The following is a 22,405-nucleotide window of genomic DNA, read 5'->3' on the forward strand; positions in this document are numbered from 1 at the left end:
TTTTCCATTAGTGTTTTATGTGGCTATGACTCCATTTGTGTTTTATAACCTGCTATAATAGACGTTCTTTAACTGCTTCCAAATCTGCACAAGCAGAGGACCAAAATAAATAAAGCCAAAGTTAAAGGCACTCCCTCTAGGGCTCAAAACTGTTAATTTTGATGTAGATTTAATTTTAGTGTGTTTCAGTTGCTCCATTTAGATGATCCAGTAGGTTCATACAGATACACTGAATTGTTGGCTTGACTTCTTTTCCTTTCTCAAAGTTTATGATAAAGACATTAATCCCTGTATTGGGACTGACTGACATAAGTTCAGATTTGCTCAGTGTTGCTGGTAAAGAACACTTAAGGTCAGTCAGAAAATAATCAAACAGGCTCCTCATGTATGCGCCGTGACTCACAACTAAGACACTGGCTACTAATCCTGGAGCACCGCTGTCTGAATTAAATTTGGAGGCATGGTTTTTTCCTAAAGGGAATATCTCAGCCAGAGAAGTTTCCAGAGAGTTGCTTGGAGCTCCTTGGGAATACTGCTCTTGTTGATCACCTTCTTTCAGGATCAATTGACAAAGAAATTCAAAAAAGTCTTTCCCACGCATTTTCACCTATAAGGAAAGAAAGAAGAGATGCATTAGTGACTGAACATTTAAACATCAAACTTAAGTGCTTGGATTTTCCTAGTGTGTCAACAGAAGCACTACCTAAGCAGATGAAACTCAATCTGTAGTCCTGTTCATTCAACCAGTAGTTCCATAGACAATATTGGTCTCTGGAAACATATTGGAGCACGCCTGACTTCAAAGCATTCCGTCTAATCAAGTCAACAAAAGCTCATTTAACAAATAACGTTAGGGCCTCCCTGGTGGTGCAAGGGGTTAAGATGCAACCTATGAAGCTAACAGCAGCCACTGCAGCACGAGTTCAATCCCTGGCCAGGGAGAAACCCACATGGTGCAGCAGACCTCTCCTGTCTCTCCCGCTGCTCCCCTCAGCAGTGTATTTTAGTCAATCTGCTTGTTTTGTTTCCCAATCTGTCTCCGGTGAATCCTCTCACCCCCTCCAACACCTCTGGCCTGTTCCCCAGTTCTTGTATGCATAAATAAACAAATAAATAAATAAATATTTTTTTTGGGGAAAAAAAAAAAAAGTAGGGCCTCCCTGGTGGCGCAAGGGGTTAGGCACCACACTATGAAGCAATCCACAGCCTCTGCAGCATGAGTTCGATCCCCGGCCAGCCAGGGAGAAACCCACAAGGGGATGCAGACCTCTCCTGTCTCACCGGCTGCTCCCCTCAGCAGTGTATTTCAGTCATCTGCCTGTTCTGTTCCCCACTCTGTCTCTGGTGAATCCTCTCACCGCCCTCACCTCTGGCCTGTACCCCCATTCTTATATGCATAAATAAATAAATCTTTAATAAAATAAAAAATAACGTTAACCAGCAAAGAGTATGTGGCACTTCGGTTCAATTAGCACAACAACCAAACCTTCCTGTAAGTCAATGAACAGAAAATCTCTACAGGAAAGTTATGAACATAAAGGATGGAGGTAGAGGTGGGAAATCATCAGTTATATCATTCAAAAGCAGAATACTCCCAGAAATACGAGCCTGGTTAACCCTGCCACTCACAGAGCCCAAGAGGCAGGCAAGCCGGAAGATTCTGAACCTTGAATTATTTCACCTCTTGGATATTTTTACTCTCCTTGAACAGGACTAGGCTTGCTTCACGGGCAACCACTGCTCAAGCTACTGCTTCATATTCCCAGAGATTTCTTACCACAACCATCAGATAACATGTCCCTGAAATCCCTTTCCAGCAATGGCTGCCAACTTCACAGTAAAGATACAAAAACTTAAAAAGGAAAAAAGTGCTACTGTGCAATTGTTTGATGAACCAAGAACTTCCAAACTGACTAGTGACAATTAAGAAACTTCTAGTTTACACAATGAGTCCGATTCAGCTCTGGTGGCACAGGCAGGTGTATCACCCTGCTACCTGCCAGTCCTACGTACCTGGTCCAGTGTCTCTCCTCCGGGTGGCGTGAACGAAGGGCACTCTTCCCCGGCCGCTTTAGCCATTGCCCGTAGCTCGCTTAGCGCCCTGCCTTCTGCACCCCCGTATTTCTGTAATGGTCCAACAGACAAAAGTGCCTCAAATGAATTTACAATACATCTAAGTCCATGTTTATGGCAAATGTAGAACCACCACCCCAGGAAGTCGACTAGCTCTCTTCCATGTTGTTATGGCTCCTCTGGAAGGTTAGGCTTCCTATAAAATACCATTGACACCTCGCATTGCACACCATGTCCCAGTGGGTAGAATGGGGTAACTCAGTTGGGCTAACCTAGGGAGCAGTGGGGCTTCATTGGACAAATACAGGGACGTGCAGATTCCAGGGCCAGAGACCAAGATGTGCAAGGCCCAGAGTAGCCGGCTTAGCCGCACGCACCATCTCACTGGGGGCTAAAAGTAGCCCCCTGGGACAGGGCTTTCATCTCCATGCTTATATACATAGGAAAGGGAAAGCTCAGCTTCAGAGAGGTCAAGCAACTAGCCTGTGTTCTCACAGCTAGTAATTAGCAAAGTCAAAATCCAAACCCAGATCTATGTGACTGCAAAGCTAATTAGCTTTTTCGGTTTATCAGACTGAGCCTTATGAAAGAATACACAAGTTACAAAGAAACAAGTGGCCAAAAACATGGGAATCTACCTCGTTAGGAACCCAAGATGTGAAAATTAAGACGACACCTTTCACAAGTTAACTAAATTAGAAGAGACGACTAACATCTAGTGTTAATGTTAAGAGAGGATTCCTGCTGGATCATTCACGGAAGCAAAAATTGGCACAGCTTTTCTGGAAGGAAATTTAGCTATCTATCTATCTATCTATCTATCTATCTATCTATCTATCTATCTATCTATCTATCTATCTATCTATAAAAGAACACACTAAGTGATTCATTTGTAGGAAATGCATTAGGTAAGCGTACAAAGAATTAAGTACAAAGATGTTTACTTTAATGTTATCTGCATCTGTGGAAAATTTAGTCACCACCTAGATGTCCTGCAGGAGTAATTTGGTTAAGTAAGTCATGCACCGTCTGGTTACTGGAATAATGCAGTATAATATCAAACAGGTGATATTACTGATGTGCATTTATGAGTACTGAAAAACATAGCAAGTCAAACTGGTTGCAAAATAATACAGGATTACATTTACAAAAATCCATGACCGGATGGATGGATGCATGGACAGATGGACTAACAGACAAACACGAAACAAGTCAGGAGCACAAATATCAAAATGTTTACATTGTGTGTGCAAGGTAGAAATTTCAATTGTTTTTAACAGCTTTTTCCAAACTGTTCTTACATTTAATTTCCTACAACACTGTGTTACTGGTACAATAAAATATTTAAAGAGATAAATCATCCCTCATGGTTTGCATTGATGATTGTGAGATTTCGGCACCACCGTCAGATATAAGTCTAACAGTTAAATGTTAATTTTTTTATGAGTGCATGCACACTTTGCCGCTGCTCTTCCTAGTCCTCCAGTCCGAGTGCTTACACCCTCTACCACACCTGGAGCAACCTTTATTATAAACAGGGACATTAAAAATCACTTGCTTTCCTTTTACAAGAATGGAAACGTTTGGTGATTATTCCAAATGCTACGCTGAGATACATTAGGCAATGAAGCCAGAGCAGTGAGGAGAGAACAGGAGCCCCGGAAGCTCCCAGCTGGGCTGAGATGGCCGCACAGCAGGGAGACAACCCCAGGAGGTAGTGACAAAGCCCCGTGACTGAGGGCGGCGCACGACACCCACAGCAGGGACGACACCCACAGCAGGGACGTGTAACTGGGAATCACAGAGGAGCCAGCCTCAGGGTGAGAGGAAGCTGGCCAGGTCTGTGGCAAAGTGAAGTACAGCTTCAGGAGCTCCGAGAGGAAAGGACTTGGTGTCTGGGCAACACAGAGAAGACTCGTGAGAGGCATGTGGCTGATGGTCCAGAGCAGACTCCAGGGCCAGATGCCTCCAGCAGAATCCAAGCTCCACCAGACCAGTCCCTGCATGTGGACTTGACCTCTGTGCACCAATTTTAAGTCTGGGCACAGGGAAGCAAGAGGAGGTAGGAGGAGGCAGAGATCACACTACAGCACGTTGAGAGGCAGGTTAGTGCTCAAACAGCCTTTGAAGGTAAAAAAGAAGTGAACTGATTCATCCAGTGGCACAGCAGCCAAATTAAAAAAAAAAAAAAAATCACTCTGGTTGCAGTGTGGAGATTAGACTGGAAAAGGAGGAGCAAGACACAAAGCAGAAGAATCCCCATTCTGGCGTGAGATGATAGGGAACTGTGACAGCACTGGGTTTGGAAAAAGTGAAGGATGCACGAACTGTTTATGGCAGGATGCTGATGACTGATGACATGACAGCCTTACAATGATTGGACATGCAGTGTGGGAGGCAGTGAGGGGTCAGGGATAGATGGTTTGAACCATTGGGTAAGCATGGAGCTGGGTGAATAGAGCACGCCCCTGGCCTGAACACAGCAGAAAGCACTTTGATATGCAAGGGGGTGATAGAAGTCAGAAACGTCTATTGGGAAATCAGAGGAGAGGCTGAAACCACTCAGAGTACAGACTGAGACGAGGTCCATCTTGCAGTACTACCTGCAGCTCAGACTATTTTTCTTTACAGCATCTGAGCACTGATTCCTGGGCAAAGAGCGAGCTTTTTGCCTAAGGAGTATTCATGCTGGAGCTCTAGCATATATTTTGAACTGTAACAGAGAACATGTGCAAGCTATGAAAAGCAAGGCTTTAAAAATCCCCAAAGTCATTCTACATTTCCATCCAGGAATAGAAGGAATCATAGGGCTGGCAGGGACATTTGTCAGCTAAAGGTCACGATCTTAGCACATAGCACAAATTCTGCCCTAGGAGATCTGGGGTCAAACCTCAGATCTGAAATTGCTGTATGGCTTTAACTAAACCTCAGCTTCCAGAAGACTCATTTCTGGCACATAAAACGAGTACACAAAAGTCTGTGCTTAAAGTCAGGGAGTACAATTGAGAAGCTAAGGAAAGAACTTTTCACTTTTACTTTAAACTCTTTGGACTAAAAAAAAAAAAAAAAAAAACTTTTCTGTACGTTTTAAATTCTTGCTTACCTTCTATATCGTGTTTTTATGATTTAAGATACTTCTCTCATATGATTTTAATAAATAAGATACCGTGTCTGTGTCAAGAGTACATAACAGTGACTTTCACACAGATCTTACCATGTTAGCAGTCTCCATATCTCTAGTAGGAATGCATTTACTTTCTAGCTTTGTGATGAACTGGATTGGTTCATTAATAACTTATGGTAAAGGACAATATAAGTTACTTACCCTTTCTCGAAGTCGAGAATCATACGTCACTGTCATATCTTTGCAAAAGTTGCTCTTCTCCAAAATCCCCTGCATGGTCTGCAAAATCAAGGCAACTGTTACTGTTCTCATAAAAATAATGATTCTTGCCAAAATGCCAACACAATACATTCCATCTTTGTAAATAAAGAAGGGCTAGAAACAATTTCCCTTTGCAAAAGTTACTTCTCTTCTGTGCTGCTTATCCTGTCTCCCAGGCCCAGTTCTGACATTTCCTGCTGACCCATCTTCTAGTTCAGTGGTCAGCAAACCAGTCTGCAGGCTGAATCCAGCCATGGCTCGCTTTTGTGAATAAAGTTTTATTAAGATGGTCATTGACGTACTGTCTGTGGAGGCTTTCAAGCACACCAGCAGCCATGACCGGTTGTGACAGAGACCATGGAACCCACAAAATGTAATTATCTGCAATCTAGCTCTTTACAGAAAACATTCTAGTTCATCAATTCCCATTCAGCTAATTTTAACCCTTGTTCTAGTCCATTAATTCTCCATTCATGTGTGGTCTAAAATGCTGTTAAACCCACTCGTCAAATCAATTTCAGTTACTTTTTCAGTTTTAGAATTTGCATTTGGTTCTTGTTTCTAGTTTCCAGTTCTCTGCTGAAATACTCAATGTCGCCTTTTACCCACACATGACATAGTTCAAGTTCTGTGTCTGAGGGCTTGTACCAGTGGCGAACTCCTGTGGTGTGGCTGCTGCCTTTTGGTTTTGGCTCAGTTTTGTTCATGTTTCCTTCTCTCATTGAGTGCTGGTTATTTCTGATCATGAAATGCTGTATTTGCAAAACTGGAAACATTTGTCTATAATCAGCCTTACTTTTTAATCCCTCACACTCTTCTCGGGAGACATCATCATTACTGCTGTTTCACAAACTGTCAACACTTATTTATAGTCGCCTACACCATTCACCAATTCCTTTGTTCTCCATTCTTTTTTGAAGCTCAAAGCTTCCTTATGGAATTAGTTTTCTTCTTCAATTATCATTTGAAATTTTCTTTACAATCTGATTGTCTAAAATGTCTCCACTTCATCTACACTCCAGAAAATGTTTTGCTGAGTACAAAACTCACTATCCTTATTATCTCTCGATACAGTAAAGGAATCATCACTGCTATGACAAGCTTGCTGACAGTCTACTGGCGGCCTTTAGTGGATGATGTTTTTCCTGCTTATTCTTTGGAGTTCTGCAGTTTGGCTATGATAAATGTAGATGTGGGTTTCTTTTTAGTTGTCCTGACTTGGATTTGTTGTATGTCCTGGATGTGAGCATTTACCAACTTTCAACAATTCTGTAAAGTTGTCAACCATGACCTCTTCGAATATTGCCTCTTTCCGATTCTCTCTGCTATCTCCTTCAGACCTTTCATCATGTTCTTATCTTTTAAATCCTCATATTTTTAATCTGTCACACTGCCACGTTTAAGTTACTAGCTTTACCTATAAGTTAAGGATCACTTCCACTGTGTCTAACCCATGATTCAGTACATCCACCAGGGTTTTTTGGGGTTTTTTTTTTTTAAGTAGTTCCCGTATTTTTAAATCAACTTGGAGGTATATTTTACAACAAAATATACCTATTTTAAGTTTACAGTTCATTGAGTTTTGATCATTGTATACACTCATCTAAGCAGTACCCAAAATCAAGATCTAGAAGAATTCCATCACCCCTTAAAGATCACTTCACTGTGAGATTACAGGCCCACTCTGCCTGAAGGCCAATGTCTGAGGACAGTTGTTTCACAAATTTTGTCCAGTTTTCTAGTTGTTAATGGTGGGGGAAGGAGACTTAAATTCCAACCCTGTTATATTTCTATATTTTTTTACATAGCCCACCTTCCACTGAGCTTTTAGAAGTTGATCTGTTTTTTTTTTTAATCTGAGGTGATTTATTTTTTCTGCCATCTCTTCCCTAAGGATGATTCAGACACATCATTTATTTCTTCATAGCAACAAAGCTGAGTATTTTAAAAACTGTACCAAGAGTATAATACTGATGTCTTTGTGGGTTAAATTCTCCTGCTGTCTGGTGTTTCTGCTGGCTTTCTCTCATGACACCTTGTCTTTTTTTCTTTTTTAAAGATGTTTTGTTAAGACATTTCCCCCAAGCCATTCTGATTACAAATTACCACAGAAAAATAAAGTAGAAAAGAAGTTCTGCTCAAGGGAAGGAAGGACTGGCGTGTGTGTGTGTGTGTGTGTGTGTGTGTGTGTGTTTAATCCCCTACTGACTCTGACAGCAGATTTTTCAAGGCTATATAACTGATGAAACTTTTGGCTCATCGGCATAAAATCTGACTCTAGACTTACCTGCTTTGTTCTCGTAAGATCACTGGAGAAAACATGGGTGAACTTCACATTTTTAAGAAAAGTACCAGCCGCAGCTGCTTGTTTAAATCCAGTTTCTGAAAGAGGTGCATCTACTCCTTGTCCTATGGTATTAAGCAACAGTAACATTCAAAAAATATATAAGGATACAAATTAAATCAGATGTGAGAGAACATAAACAGCATTTATCTATATTTTATCAAAAGATCTCCGTGGCTATTTTTCCATGTAAGTTTTCAGAGAACCAAGAGTAGACAAAATTAAGTCACATCCATACAGGCTCCAGTACCCAAATCCAAATGTGTGTCCCTTAAGAATGCTTGCCTGATGGGAACTAGACCATGTGAGAATTCAACTGTCTTACGCTTTCCCATCTGTCATGTCTGTCCACCTCCTCATGAGCTGTGTTTTAGGAGTGCTGGCTGGGCTCTTGTGTTCTCAACTGAGGTGCTATGTTTGGCTGGTAAGATCATCACCTTAAAAGTCCTTTCTTCTGTATCGCTATTGCTTCTCCCCTCTTTCCTTTCTTTTACTTTCTTTTTCATTTTAAAGGCACTCTGGAACCTCTGTTTCCAGGTAGGCTGATTAGACACTCTGAAGGGCCTTCCTACAAATTAAGTGTATGTCCACGCGTGCGTGCATGTGTGCGTGTGTGCGTGATGGATTGAGAGAGAGGCCTAATGAACCCAAAGACAGGGCTGAAACTGTCACTCAGAACGCAGCCCAGGGACAAGGAGATGAAGCACTCCCGGATAGGTCAGAGACTGGAAGGAAGGACTGAGAATTCCTAACATACATCCCCTCTTTGGGACACCAGAAAGAAGAGAGAAAATGGAGAGGGAATACGAAGACATAATGGTTGAGAATTTTCCAGAAACAAGACTGAAATGAGAGCTAAAAGCAACACAATATAGGCCAAGCAGGATAAATTTTTTAAAAATCCCTCCTAAAAATATTAAGGAAACTGTAGAATGCCAAAAGCAAACAGGAGATTTTAGTACTAGTTCCAGAGATAGATTACCTGCCATGGAATGCCATCTGGCTGAGCAAAGACTTGAAAGCTAGAAATCAGCAGAATATTCTCTTCCAAGTGCTTAGAGAGCTGTCACTCTAGAATGACTTACACTGAAAGCGGTTGGCTAGAGTAACACAGAGCTCTCTAGATTAGAAATAATTACAACTATTACCATCAACTGATCTTCATTAGGCAAGCTTTCAAGGAAAGTACTTCAGGAATATAGGTCTGAGATACAAGAACAATGATGACGTGAGAAACTGCTAATATGTATGTAAATTTAAACAAGCTAAATAATAATGCCTACATCACAGGGTTCAAAAAAGGATAAGACTAAGATATTAGACAGCAGCAATGTAAGTTCTCTGTATTTTCTGAGGAGATGCTAATCTTATTAGGAACTACTGGCATAAATGGCAATAATTGAAAGGTAACTGTTAATTAAAAGACAGATTGTACTAAAAGACAGAATCAAGGTAGCCCTTAGGGCATCTGTAGAAAGAAAGGTTCAGGGTCTCCCAGGTGGCTCAAAGGATTAGGACACAACCTCTGAAGCTATCCGCAGCCACTGCAGTATAAGTTCGATACCCGGCCAGGAAGCAACCCACATGGCGCAGCAGACCTCTCCTGCCTCGCCCGCTGCTCCTCTCAGCAGTGTATTTCGATTGATCTGCCTGTTCTGTTGTCCACTCTGTCTCTGGTGAATCCTTTCACTGCCTCCACACCTCCGGCCTGTACCCCAGCTCTTGTAGGCATAAATAAATAAATCTTTAAAGGAAAAAAGAAAGGTTCAAAGGAAAAGGATGAAAAGAAAATACATGCCAGGCAAACCCCAACCCCAAACACCACTATAAGAAAGGCAGGACTGTATGACCAAAGTCTTAGTAGTGATCGTGAGGATCGCTGCAAATCACCAATCACCCAATTTACTAGGAAGTAATGTCAGGCACTGAAAGATAACTTTACCATCAAAGTGGGAAAGTGAACTTAGTTCACTCAAATATGGATAGTATAGGTCCTGCAGGTAAATTTACAAAATTGGCGAAGTGTAAGCGATTTGAATACCAAACTCAAGAATGTTGATTCTTTGATAGATACTTCAAAACCCAACTATTAGGGCACAGAGATCTTTCTCAAGCAGACAATGGTACATTAACAAAAAACTGAGCATGTTAACAAATTTCAAAGACGTAGTATCAAAAAAAAAAACAAAAAAAAAAAACACCACCACACTCTCAGAACACAAGCAATCACATAATTCAATCACTGAAGATGAAGAATACAGAAAGCCCAAAAGCCCCATCTTCTGGAAATTTTAAAAACAGTTCTGAATACCTCACTGATGAATAAAGAAATCACAATGGAAATTTAAGATACTGATGCTACACACTTATGAAATGACTACACATTAAAACTGTAGGTGTGCAAGAAAAATGCTATTTTTAAAATAGATGTCAATACTTCTTTTTTAAAAAGAGGCTGTAACTTAAAAGAATTATGCATCTGACTTAACAAAATTAAGGACAAAGAGCCTGCTGAACACAAAAAATTTACTCATGCTCAACTCTAAGGATACGAAACAAATAAGCAGCACCAGAGGACAGAGTGGTTAGGGTTAGAAGTCCAAAGGAAAACAAAGGTTCCAGTAACTACCAGACTGGTTTCTAGAAGAGGGACTATGAAATCAAACTCTGCAAAGCCCAGATGTCCCTCACCAAACAAATCAAACCAAATGCTCTTACAATCACAGCCCAGAAAGAGCATGTCTAGCTGAAAGTCCCCCCAAGATGTTCTTTCAAAGCCAGACTAGCTGGTTCTCAGGGAGATTAAAAGATCCGAGTCCAAATTAACAGAGCCAGGGAGGAAGAACTTGTTCAGAATAAAGCAACAATCCCACGTGAGAACAGCAGTCCTCTTTTCAAACCCCTTCTTTGTTACTGCTAAAAATAATATAACTATGGCAGCAGAAAGAGAACATTAACACCAGCCAGTAAACTCATGTTTCCTAATATGAAATCATTTTATATCCTGGCAGTTATATTTTAAGACAACTACCCCCAATATAACTATTTAATCAGCTGACTGGGCAATTTTGACACTACCAATGAACAATTAGGGTGCTGTTCTCTACATCCATTTCATTTAAGAGACTTATTCCTCCTGATTACCTTCTGCTGGGATCCTATTTCTGTTACTGTGATGCTTTAATTCTGTAATCCCAACTCATAATACAGAACTGCCCCCAGGCGACCCCGCCCCACCAAATCTGATTAACACATATCGCATTAACACTAAAAGAGAGAACCAAAACAAAAGAGTATACCAACCTTGAATTATTTTCTCCTTGTTAAGTCTTGTTTCGCCACTAAAACAGAGAAGGGGAGGGAGAATCTTTATTACCAAATTGTTATTTCTGAGATGAGAGAAAAATCAGCAACCAAAGGTAATGATATTCACAACAAACAACATATGACATTTGTTACATACTTCATAATCTAACCTGTACAACCCCAAGCTACTCTAATATTTTCAATCGTCTATGCTCGATGTATACAACTGAAGAACTAAGCATTTCAAATTGCCTCAAATTAAAATCTATAGATCAAAAACCAATCTTAAGTGAATTGCAGGTGGGAAAAATTCTATTAAAAGCATACCTTTGATTTTTGCTGAATAATCTTGATAAAATAAATACATTGATCAAACTACTTCCATAGGCAGCAGGACCAAAACATGCAAGTCCATCCGCCTGTGGTCGGACCACATGAGCAAGGAACAAGGACTCTAAGCAACATGGGAAAGAATCAGGCAAGTCTTCCAATCCCCACCATCTCTCTGTTCCTAGATTTTTCTCAAGCTCTTCCATTTTGTCCTGTTGAGAACTGTCTTGCAGACCAAGCTAAAGAACTGAGGTTTGGGTACTAACTATATTTTTAAGAATTAAAAAAAGCAAACCAACTTTGAAGCAACCAGAAGATTGACAGGAGTAGAAACTTTGGCACAAAATAATTGTCCATGGAGGTTGGGGTGGGTGGGTGAACCGAGACAAAATTGATGACACAGTAGACCCAAAATAAGTCACCGCCAAGGAGATTTCTGTTGAAGTTCTTTTGAGTTCTTTCGATGTGCTAAGTACAGTGTGAGTGTCTGGAGATGCAAAGACTGGGGTGTGGGGATGGCAGGGCATTGCCCTCCAAGACAATTGGTTTGTTCTAAGTGGACAGAACTGGGAATGGTGGGTCAAAGCAAACAGGTTTCTTCAGATCAGTTATTTCCATCTTTGAAATCAAATGTCTAAGGCCACATGTATACCCTGCTGTGTGAATGAGACAAAATCCTTTCGAGTCACTTCACCTCCATCTATCAGGCTATCAAAGCCCAATATAGGTTAAGTGTTGAGAATTCTGTTTAGTTTTTGTAAGCACTCAATAGTTATAAGTCATTTTTGGAAGATCTGTACAAAAGCCAATGATTGAACTTACTGTATTTTTAATTTTTTAATGCTTTAAAAGTTGTGAAACAATATAAACAAATAACATTACTATAATACCAGCACCTGGGTAACACCATCCAAAGTGACAAATCACTGCCAGTCTCCCAGACTCAGTCCCTTTCCAATGACAGGATCCCCCCTCCTGCCTCCCCCTAACCCCCCGACCCCCGCCCAGCCCAGGGGATCCACTACCTGGTCCTTTCATAATCATTTGCTTGCCATTCTTCAAAAGCTTCCCCACTCCCCATGCAGAGTACAGATTCGCTTGGCTGCTATTGAACTTTATAACGAATTGCATGTTAATGTATGTACTCTTCTGTGTGTTGCTTCTTTGGGTCAACATTGTGAGATACAACAAAGTGGTTGAATGTGGCTCTCATTACTGTATAATATTCACACTTAGGACTTTACCACAACATACTTATATGGCCTAGTGTTGATATTTGGAAGGCTGTTTCCACTTTGGGGCTATGCTGGTACCACTATGTTTGTACAGAGTGCATCAGATTCTCTAGGGCAGTGGTTCTCAAAGTGTGGCCCCTGGACCAGTACCATTGGCACTGTCTGGAAAATTGGAAATGCAAATTCTCAGGCCCCACCCCACCGAATTAGACACTCAGAGGTGATATAAAAAGAACGCTAACTTTAGAAAGGTGGAGAGTAAAGAATAAACATTTGGATCTGCACAGACACTAGAAGGGTACACAAAAACACTAAGAACTCTTGTCACCCGGGGGTGAGGTGAACAGAAGATTAAGGGGACTTGTTCTGACTTCTCCACATGCAGAGGTATCACAACAAATGAATGAAATTACACAGAACTATTTACCACTAATTTTCCAATATTATTTTTATTACTATTTACAAAATATTTCTCATGCTCCAAAATCATATGAAATGGATGTAAAAGAAGTTTGTAACCTCGAGCATTTGGAGGGGTAAAGCATCCAAGGCAATATCGGGGAAACTGTCATTTCTAAGCAGAAAGTGGTTTCCCTAATTTAGTTCACTTCCTATCTTAGACTCATAATCTTGTTGAGACCAAGAAAAAAAGGGAACTGCTGTTTAAATATGAGTAACATCCTCTTTAGACAGTGGCTTTATAGCCAATTCAGTTTCCAACAAAATTCAGAAACTCTCCCCTCCTTCAATCCCATAATTATTTTGAACCTCAACGGTTTTGCCTATTTTATGTGAATTATAAACTCTCTGGGTCATTTATAGATTTCCAGGATGAGGAGAAATGTGATAATTTTGTCAGTCCAGGTCTTTTATACAAATTCAGCAAACGTGATTACTTTGTGTATGTTTGCTGAAAAGATTAGCTCAGGATTTTCATTCCATCCCAACAGTTGGTTTGATAAAAGATTAAGAATCAAAGATATCAAAATGTCATCCTATAAAAATGGAATCCAGTACTTAAGTCACTTTATAAGGGTACCGCCCCAACATCTAACCATTTTCAGTAAATGGAGACAAAAATAGCTATAATAAAGTGAAGAATTCCATTTAGCTCTAACTCAGAAGAAACTGCTACAGACATTGTATTAGTAACGATCACTGGTTTCCTATAGGGTATTTTTGCCTTCAAATCACTTTGTAAATGTTAGAGTAAGAATCTAGAAATAGAATATTTTTCCAAAAACTTTCATAAATATTTAGTTTTATAGCTTTTATCAGCTTTATCAAGAAGTTTGTATAAATCCTTGACGCAACTGTTTAAAGTCTGTTTGAGGAGTGGGAAAGAAAAATAGGTGGCTAAAATAGTTTTACGATTAATCTACTTTCCTTAGCCAAAGTTTGGCTTGTGATAGCAGCAGAGTGGAGAGAGCTGAAAGGTCAGAGGAATATATACTTTAAGGGAGTCAGGAATAACACCACTCATTTGCAAAATCTGCAGTAGGATCCATTTCCAAAACAGAACACCCGACTCTGCAAAAATCCAAATGCTTATGCCAAGTCTTATGACCTGTCTTGTACAGGCTCTGCAAACACGCATCGTTCATTTTGTAGATTATCATATTGCTGTTCGCTTGAAAAGGTATTTTATTTTGCTAATTTTGGTTTAAAGTCCATGGCATTTCTTTACAAATCACATAGAAAGCCTCATTTCCCAATCATTTCCTTTTAAGGCATTCAAATCCAACAGACAAATAGTTGACAAATTATGGAAAATTTGGGGCAAGTTTTCAAAATAGATATGGTTTAGTGTACATGGAAATATAAAGCCTCACCTAATACAGCTTTATCCTAATTCCTCTACACCAATTAAGTTACTTGAAATGTAGAAGATTTCAAATAGATGGCTGGAGATGGAAAAAATGTAAGAGGCCCAACTCATGATGTATTTTTGTTTATATATCAATTAATCCTAGTTGCAGGGGCTCTCCGAAGTGATCAGCCTCATTTCCAGAAAACAAATGTCACTTGACGGTTACACCTATCTTTATAAAAGTTTACAGATGACCTAATATTTCTATTGTTTGCTTTATGAATGACCAGAACAATGACTGCCTTTCAACAAAATATAACTGCCAACAGAGGAAGACAGCAATTATGTTTTGTTATCGATAACTTCACTAATTCATCATATTTAAGTCACCAAAAGTCGATTAAAAAATGTTTTAAGAGGTTGGCAAAAATGGAAGTGAAATGGGATGGTTTTGCAGATGACTGACTGCAGATGACTGACTGGTGTGCAGTCAGTCAAACACCTACAGATAACATTACAAGGGAGCTAGGGCCTTCAAGATCTCCTGATAGAAGCACCAGCCTACACAGGTTGGAGTTTTCAACAATGCTGTGCTTTAAAATCATGAGAAGTTAATTTAATAATATCAGATGCCTTGAAGTTTGAAATTTTGCACCTTCTATTCCAAAAATGATACACACTGGTGGTTTTACTTCCAAATGTGAAGAAAAATATACACATAGCAACAGCACAGGATTTGTTTGAACATAAAGAATTGTTTATAAAGTTTTCTTGCAGTATCTGAAAATGCACTATTCCAAAGAAGTACCCAAATGTTCAAAAAAAAAAAAAATTGATCATGGCATCAAAACATGTGACTATCTCAAGAGTTAGACGCAATCAAGTAACAGAAAACACCTGTGCCCCATTTTCATTCCACTAACTGAGCAGATCTTGCTGATTCCAATAAGAATCATTATAGTTAACTATGGTGATTAGTCTCAATTCAATTTGAAATAATTTCTGTTCCTGAAAGGGTCACCAATTTCTAGCTTTGACAACTCTGGAGGGGTAAAAGGATGGTTCAGGAGGACAAGAGCTAACCGTAACTCTATCATTTATTTCAACACTTCTCCTCCACTTTCCTATGAATACAACAGAACAGAATGAACAATTCTTATAAATTGTAAGAGAAATTAAAATTAGCCTCTAAAATGGCTGGTGATATTTAACAACCTATACATACTAGGTTTTAAAGAAAGAAAACGGGAAGAGGAGAGCGTTTCAGTTGAGAGAATAGTTGCTTTGGCTCAAATCTGCCCCCACCCTCAACTTGCCATGTGGTTTTAAGCAAGTCACCTGCCCTCTGTGTCTCAATTTCCTCCCCTGCAAACTGGGAAGGAGTCCTTCCCTCCCTGGATGGTTAGAATTTAATTAGAACGATGCCTAGCACATAATAAATTCCTTCTAGGATTTCTATGAGGAATCAATTAAGAAATCAAGCTCTTTATAAGAAGGAAGGAAGGACAAAATTCACATTCATCTTGTAACTATTTGGAAGAAGACTCTACATAAGGATCACCTTATATTTCAAAAGAGGTGGTTTAACCCAGATTTCCTACAACTTCTGAGGATCAGCGGCATGTCAAACACCAAGCTGTCTGAGTGAAGGCACCCAGAAGGTGAGTGAGTTATCAATGGAAGAAAGGGCAACCAGGATGCCACAGTTCCTGTTCTGCTACTGATTAGTTCTAGACTTTAAGGAAGTCATAAAACTTTCTATAAAATGGAGAAGGGGAGAAGAAATAGGAACTCAACTTCAGATGATTGCCAAGATTACTTTCCTATGAAGGAAGAAAGACAGTAAAAATAGCAGCTCAAGTCAGCTTGACGAGGCTAGATAATATGAGTGTTTCTTGTGAATTCCATTAAGACAAAAATGGTGTCTTATTTATCTGTACAACCCAGTCCACTAGCACAAAGTACCTATTCAAAATGTTGACCCGGAAACTTACTGAGGATTACCTGTATTTGTATTAGTGTCCTTGAGGAAATAGAAGCTGCAGAATTCTCAGATATATGTCTTACCTTCCCTTATGTTACTAGAACCTTTACCTCGTTCCCATTTAATTCTCACTCTAACCTGGTCAGGTAGGTCATAGCGTTATCCTCCTCATCTTACATGTCGGGAAACCGAGATGGGAAAGATTTAAGTCAGTTAATTGAAACCCAAGTTACGAGGCTCCCAGCTGGGGCCAGATTCTAACCTAGGTCTATCTTGCTTCAAAAAAAAATCTGTGCACCTCACCGTTCTGCATTTCACTTCCCACTAACACTCGGCAAATCAATGTTGAAAGAGAACGAGACAAGAGATCTAAAGTCTTGTCAGCATTTAGCTCCAAACATTATGATAAAAAATATGTGTTGGGGTGATGTGATCAGCTGAGATGAGAGGGGGGGGACTCTCTTCTCTCCCGGGTATGTAATCTCTGGCGGAAGAAATAAATCTCAGATACATGCATGGGGGGACGGGGGGGGGGGCTGACTGTCCTGCAAATGAGGGGGTAACGAGGGGGAAGCAGCAGCCGACATCCAAAACAGCAGCTTGGGACGAGGCTGCACCCTCTTTGGAACCTGTTGGGAGGCGAAATGGATGCACAGAGCAGTCCGGAGGCGAGACTGTCCTTCTTCAGCTCTGGCTCTGCACCAGGTCGCCGGGAACCAGGATCATGTGCCCCCCCAGACCTCACTCTCGGCTGCAACGCCGGACTGATGCTATTTCAGACCTGCCTCCCCGGCTGCAGTGCGCGGGGAGGAGGGGTGGAGAGGAGACAGCGCGGACGCCAACACTTGGAAAATAGCCGCATCCGGGCCCGCCGCCCCGGGGGTGCGCAGGACGGGGCGAGCGGAGTGACAGGTCAAAGGTCCCTTCGCGCACCCCAAACCCACTCCAAGCAGAGAAAGGGAGAAAACCCCGCGACAGCAATACTCACTGGCGGATGACCGTCAGGGCGAAGCGCACCATGCTCCCTGGCGCCGGGCCGGAGGGCAGCCAGGCCGCAGCTCCGCTCGCGTCGCCGGCACCCGCGGCGCCCGGCCCTCCGCACTGCGGGCTCGCCTCGCCCACCCCACTTCCGCCCATCCCCGCGGCTTAGCCGGCCCCGCTGCTATAGGCCGAGCCGGCCTTGACGTCCTCCCAGGAAAGCCAATCAGGGCGCCGGGAGGCGGACAGGTCGCAGGAGATTGGCCAGGGGCGAGGCCCCGCCCAGGACCGTGGCGCTTGCGCCCCCGCGCGCGGGGCTGTGATTGGCGCGCGGCAGGTGCGTGCGCCCCGCCCTGAGCCCCGCCGTGGAGGCGATTCCTGCCCGGGCAGGCTCACATCCTGCGCACGGGGGTAGATAAGCGAGCCGGGGCTTGGATTTGGGGCTGATCTGATTTGAGGCTGGAAGGCTGCCAGGAGGGTGTGCAGCGCCCGCCAGAGCGCGTCGTAGGAGGCTGGCTGGTGAACGCCACACACTGGGGCTGCCTGCTGGGACCCACCGGTCTGCAGTCCTTGGCTGCACCTTGACCCGCTCCCTCCCGGAGCCGTTTTCCAGGCGAGGCCCGGTCCTTGACTTACTGAGCCCGATTTTGCTGAAGAATCCTGCTAAGCCAGTTCATGGAGGTTCCCTGGCCCGCTAGTCAGCCTGCCTTCCTGCGCTTCATACCTAAGTTCCACCTAGTAGTTTTCCACCCGCTCCCTCTCCCTCCCCCCGGCTCTACATCTCCTTGGGTCCCTGTTTTATTTGGAGTTGAAGATCATCTCTCTCCCACTTTGCAAAAATCCTGAGTAGTCTTCCCGCATTTTTTATTTATTTATTTATTTTTATTATTATTTTTTAAAGATTTATGTATACAAGAAGGGGGGTACAGTTCAGAGGCGCCGGAGGGTGAGAGAATTCACCAGAGAGGGGGGGGCAAAGCAGGCAGATGGATCGAAGACACTGCTGAGGGGAGCAAGGAGCGAGGCAGGAGAGGTCTGCCACTTCGTGTGGGTTTCTCCCTGGCCGGCCAGGAACCGAACTGGTGCTGCAGAGGCTGCAGACAGCTTCATAGTGCAGGGCTCAACCCGCTGCACCCCACCGGAGGCCCCTATTGTTTTTTAAAGATTTATTTATGCATACAAGAGCTGGGGTACAGACCAGAGATGGGGGACAGGGGTGAGAGGAGTCACCAGAGACAGAGTGGGGAGCAGAACAGGCAGACTGACTGAAATACACTGCTGAGGGGAGCAGCAGTGACAGAAGAGGTCTGCCGCGCCATGTGGGTTGCTCCCTGGCCACCTGGGGGATCAAACTCCTGGTACAGAGGCTGTGGATTGCTTCATAGTGTGGTGCTTAACCCCTTGCGCCACCAGGGAGGCCCTTCTGGCATTTTTAAATGGCCTCTGGTAAATAATTTAACAGCCTTTGGGGACTTAGTCAATCTCTGAAGCCCTCAAATACTGATAGGTAAAATGGGCTAAGACCATCTGGCATTGACACAGGCAAAGCTTAGTTATATTAGCTTTAGGTTGGTAAGTTTGTTAGGAGAGTTATCCTGTTTCCTACCCCAAATGGGTGGCGCTGAGCAGCCAGGTGAAGCTATAGAGCAAGGAAGGCAGGTGGGCTGGGGAAAGACATGGAGAAGAGCTTGCTTGCTTCTAGGCTTTGGACTTGCATTAGGGGCTTGGGAGACCTGGAGGAGATACATGAAAGAGGAGGCATGGGTGAGAGACGTGGGGAGGTTGACAATGGCAGCTATTACTGATTTTGTTCCTTTTGTCCCAGCTTTCTGGGACCTGTTTCAGAACCCCTTTCCTATGGTGCCCTTCCAGAAAGTGCTTTAGATTTGTGGCATGCTTTTGGACCTCAGTGACCCCACTTCAGGCTAACCCTGTCTGGTTGGGCATTTACACAGGAGAGGATGGGTAATTCAGGGGTGTTTTATTGGGAAACTAATATCCTCTGCTCTCTCTCTCTTTCTCGCTCTCTCCTGCTCTCTCCCGCTCTCTCCCCACTAATTCTATTAAAATTCTTTTACATTAAGTGTTAGCTTTGCCTTTGTGTGTTCGGATTGCCTTTAGAGCACGCAAGTTCGAGGGCCCAGGGGTGCCCTTTGGTCACATGTGCTAACAAATTCTCATATTTTATAATGTGTTTATTTCCTGAATCCTCAATTAATATCCAAGAAGGGTTTAAAAACAGAAGTGATGCATGGGACAGAGATTGATAGGCACACGTTTCAAAGACAGTTTCACATGTCATAGCTGACCCTCAGGACATCTTGGAGTTGCACAGAGTGGCTATATGATCTTCACTTAAGAGAGGAGAAATCTGGCCTAGAAAGAAACGAAGCAATTGGTCCAGCCTCACAGCTGTTGACACGGGGCTAGTGAGAGATTTTTCATATCTAATTCCACATTGGAATCATCCAGGATCCTTGAATGCCAAACTGCACCCCAGAAAAATTAAATCTGAATCTCTGTGGGAGGGACCTAGACATCAGTACTTTGTTTTTAATCCCCAGATGTCTCTTACATGCAGCCAATTTTGAGAGCTGCGAAGTGTAAAGCTGTGCTTCTCAAACTTTAACAGTGCACACAGATCACCTGGGATCTTGTTCAAATGTTATTTTTGATTTAGTAGCCCTGAAGTGGGATCCAAATTCAGCATCTCTAACAAACTCCCAGGGAACCTGGAGGCATTTTCAGGATGAGGGTGAAGGAATAATTGAGAAGGCCCTAATGGGGGAGGTGTACACTGCCAGAACATAAAATGTTCTGAATGCCTGGATGGGTGAATCAGTCCAACAAATAATCCTAGAAATTTGAACTAGAAAAATAAAGTTATATTAGGTAATTATCTGACGACTAATACAGGAAGAAAGCACAGAGGAAAAAATTAGAGTCATAATTTATGAGTGAGCATGTAGACTGAAGCGATGTTGGAAGAAAAACACAAATAATAGAGACTTGAAAACAGATTTACAGGTAGAGGATAAGAACATTGCTTGCTCTCATGAGAACAAGCAGTGTTCTTGTTGGATATAGAAATGACTCAGTGCCCAACAATAGGTGAAGGGAGTTAGTAGCTATGGTATACATACCCAGTGAAAAAATACTTGGCCATAAAAAGATGAAATCTTGCCATTTGCAGCAACATAAATGGACCTTGAGGGGATTATGCTAAGTGGAAATAAGTCAGAAGGAGAAAACAGTAGTAGGTGATTTCACTCATGTGTGAAGATAAAGGGGAGAAAAGCAATAGAACAAACAAACCAAAGCCAAAAGGAAAACCTTAGATACTGACCGCAGAAGCGTGGTGACCAGAGGGGAAAGAGACGAGAAAGATTGGGTGCTGAGTGCACATGGGGTGGTAGGTGTGGTGTAATATCTACAGTTGCTGGGGAGAGACATTGGACACCTGAAATCTAAAGAGTGTTGTAAACTAATGGTACCTCAAGAAATAGAAAACCAAAAAATTTGGATACATGAGTCTATCTGTATCTATATGATATCTATCATATGTATGTCTATATATCTTTGACAAATTGATCATAGGTATTCTTCATTCATTCATTGAATAAATTTTAATTGAGTATCTACTATGTTCCAAAAGTTTTGAAATGAGTCAAGGAAATAATGAAACAGAGCCAGTATTTGCCCTCATAGTTATTGCCTATGAGGGTTGGCAAATAATCAAACAAGCATCAGGCAGATAAGGAAAAAGCCATATAGGAGTTTAATAATAACATGTGTATCCCCTGTATGCATGAGATAAACCTAGCGGTTGGAGTTGCTTATCCACTAACTTTAGATGCCATCTTAAATAGCTTAGCTAGGATGGGGGAGATTGGGGAAAGAAATGGGAAATTCATGTAGGGCATTTCCTGGAGAAAACAAATTTAATTTTGCTTTCTCAAAAGAAAAGATAATGGGAACAGGCCTTCCTGGAATAGACCCTGACAAAGAGAAGTTGAGATACAAAAATCAAAAGCAGCCTCCCTGGGATCCCGCCTATAAAACCTCTTGCCAATGACATGTTTTGGGGTGGCAGATTTTTGCTTCCCTATGAATTCAACCTCTCTCAAACTGTTCCTGTTGATATTTTGACCTCCTCCCTTAAATCACAAATAGCATCATGAAAACCAATATCCTAAATGTATGGGACGCAGCAAAAGCAGTAATAAGAAGAAAATATATAGCAATAGAAGCTCACATCAAGAAACAAGAAAGAACTCAAAGAAACAACCTAATCTCAAAGCTCAAAGATCTAGAAAAAGAACAACAAAAAAACCCCAAAACCAGTAGAAGAAAAGAAATAATAAAAACCAAAGCAGAAATAAATGAAATTGAAACTAAAAAAACAATCCAAAAGATTAATGAAACCAAGAGCTGGTTCTTCGAAAAAAATCAATAAAATAGACAAACCCCTAGCCAGGCTCACAAAGGAAAAAAGGGAGAAAGCACAAACAAACAGGATCAGAAATGAAAGAGGAGAAATCACAACGGACACAGCAGAAATAAAAAGAATAATCAGTAACTACTATGAAGAGTTGTATGGAAACAAGTTCAACAATCTAGAGGAGATGGACAAATTCCTACAACTCTACAATCACCCAAAGCTAGATAAAGAAGAAATAGAACACCTAAACAGACCAATTACAAGCAGCAAAATTGAAATGATAATCAAAAACCTCCCCAAAAACAAAAGCCCAGGACCTGATGGATTTACAAACGAATTCTACCAAACATTCAGAGATGAATTGGTGCCTATCCTTCACAAACTCTTCCAAAAAATTGAGAAGGAAGAGACAATACCAAACACGTTCTATGAAGCCAACATTACACTAATACCAAAACCGAGTAAGGACAACACAAAAAAGGAAAACTACAGGCCAATCTCCCTAATGAACACTGATGC

The 22,405-nt window shown here is 41.8% G+C and overlaps 1 protein-coding gene across 1 annotated transcript; it reads right to left on the reverse strand.

Annotated features, from left to right (window-relative positions):
- Window positions 1-175: 175 nt before the first annotated feature.
- TIGAR (TP53 induced glycolysis regulatory phosphatase) lies at window positions 176-17,494 on the reverse strand (the record flags this gene model as incomplete). Its single annotated transcript, XM_084255663.1, has 6 exons — window positions 17,456-17,494; window positions 11,106-11,143; window positions 7,746-7,867; window positions 5,399-5,476; window positions 2,014-2,124; window positions 176-607 (listed from the first exon to the last, which is right to left on the reverse strand). Exons 1-6 carry the CDS (start codon window positions 17,485-17,487, stop codon window positions 176-178), a joined length of 813 nt encoding a protein of 270 aa, XP_084111789.1. The 5' UTR covers window positions 17,488-17,494.
- Window positions 17,495-22,405: the final 4,911 nt, after the last annotated feature.

Source organism: Talpa europaea (assembly GCF_964194135.1).
Source record: "Talpa europaea genome assembly, chromosome: 15".
In the NCBI taxonomy this organism is placed as follows: Eukaryota; Metazoa; Chordata; class Mammalia; order Eulipotyphla; family Talpidae; genus Talpa; species Talpa europaea.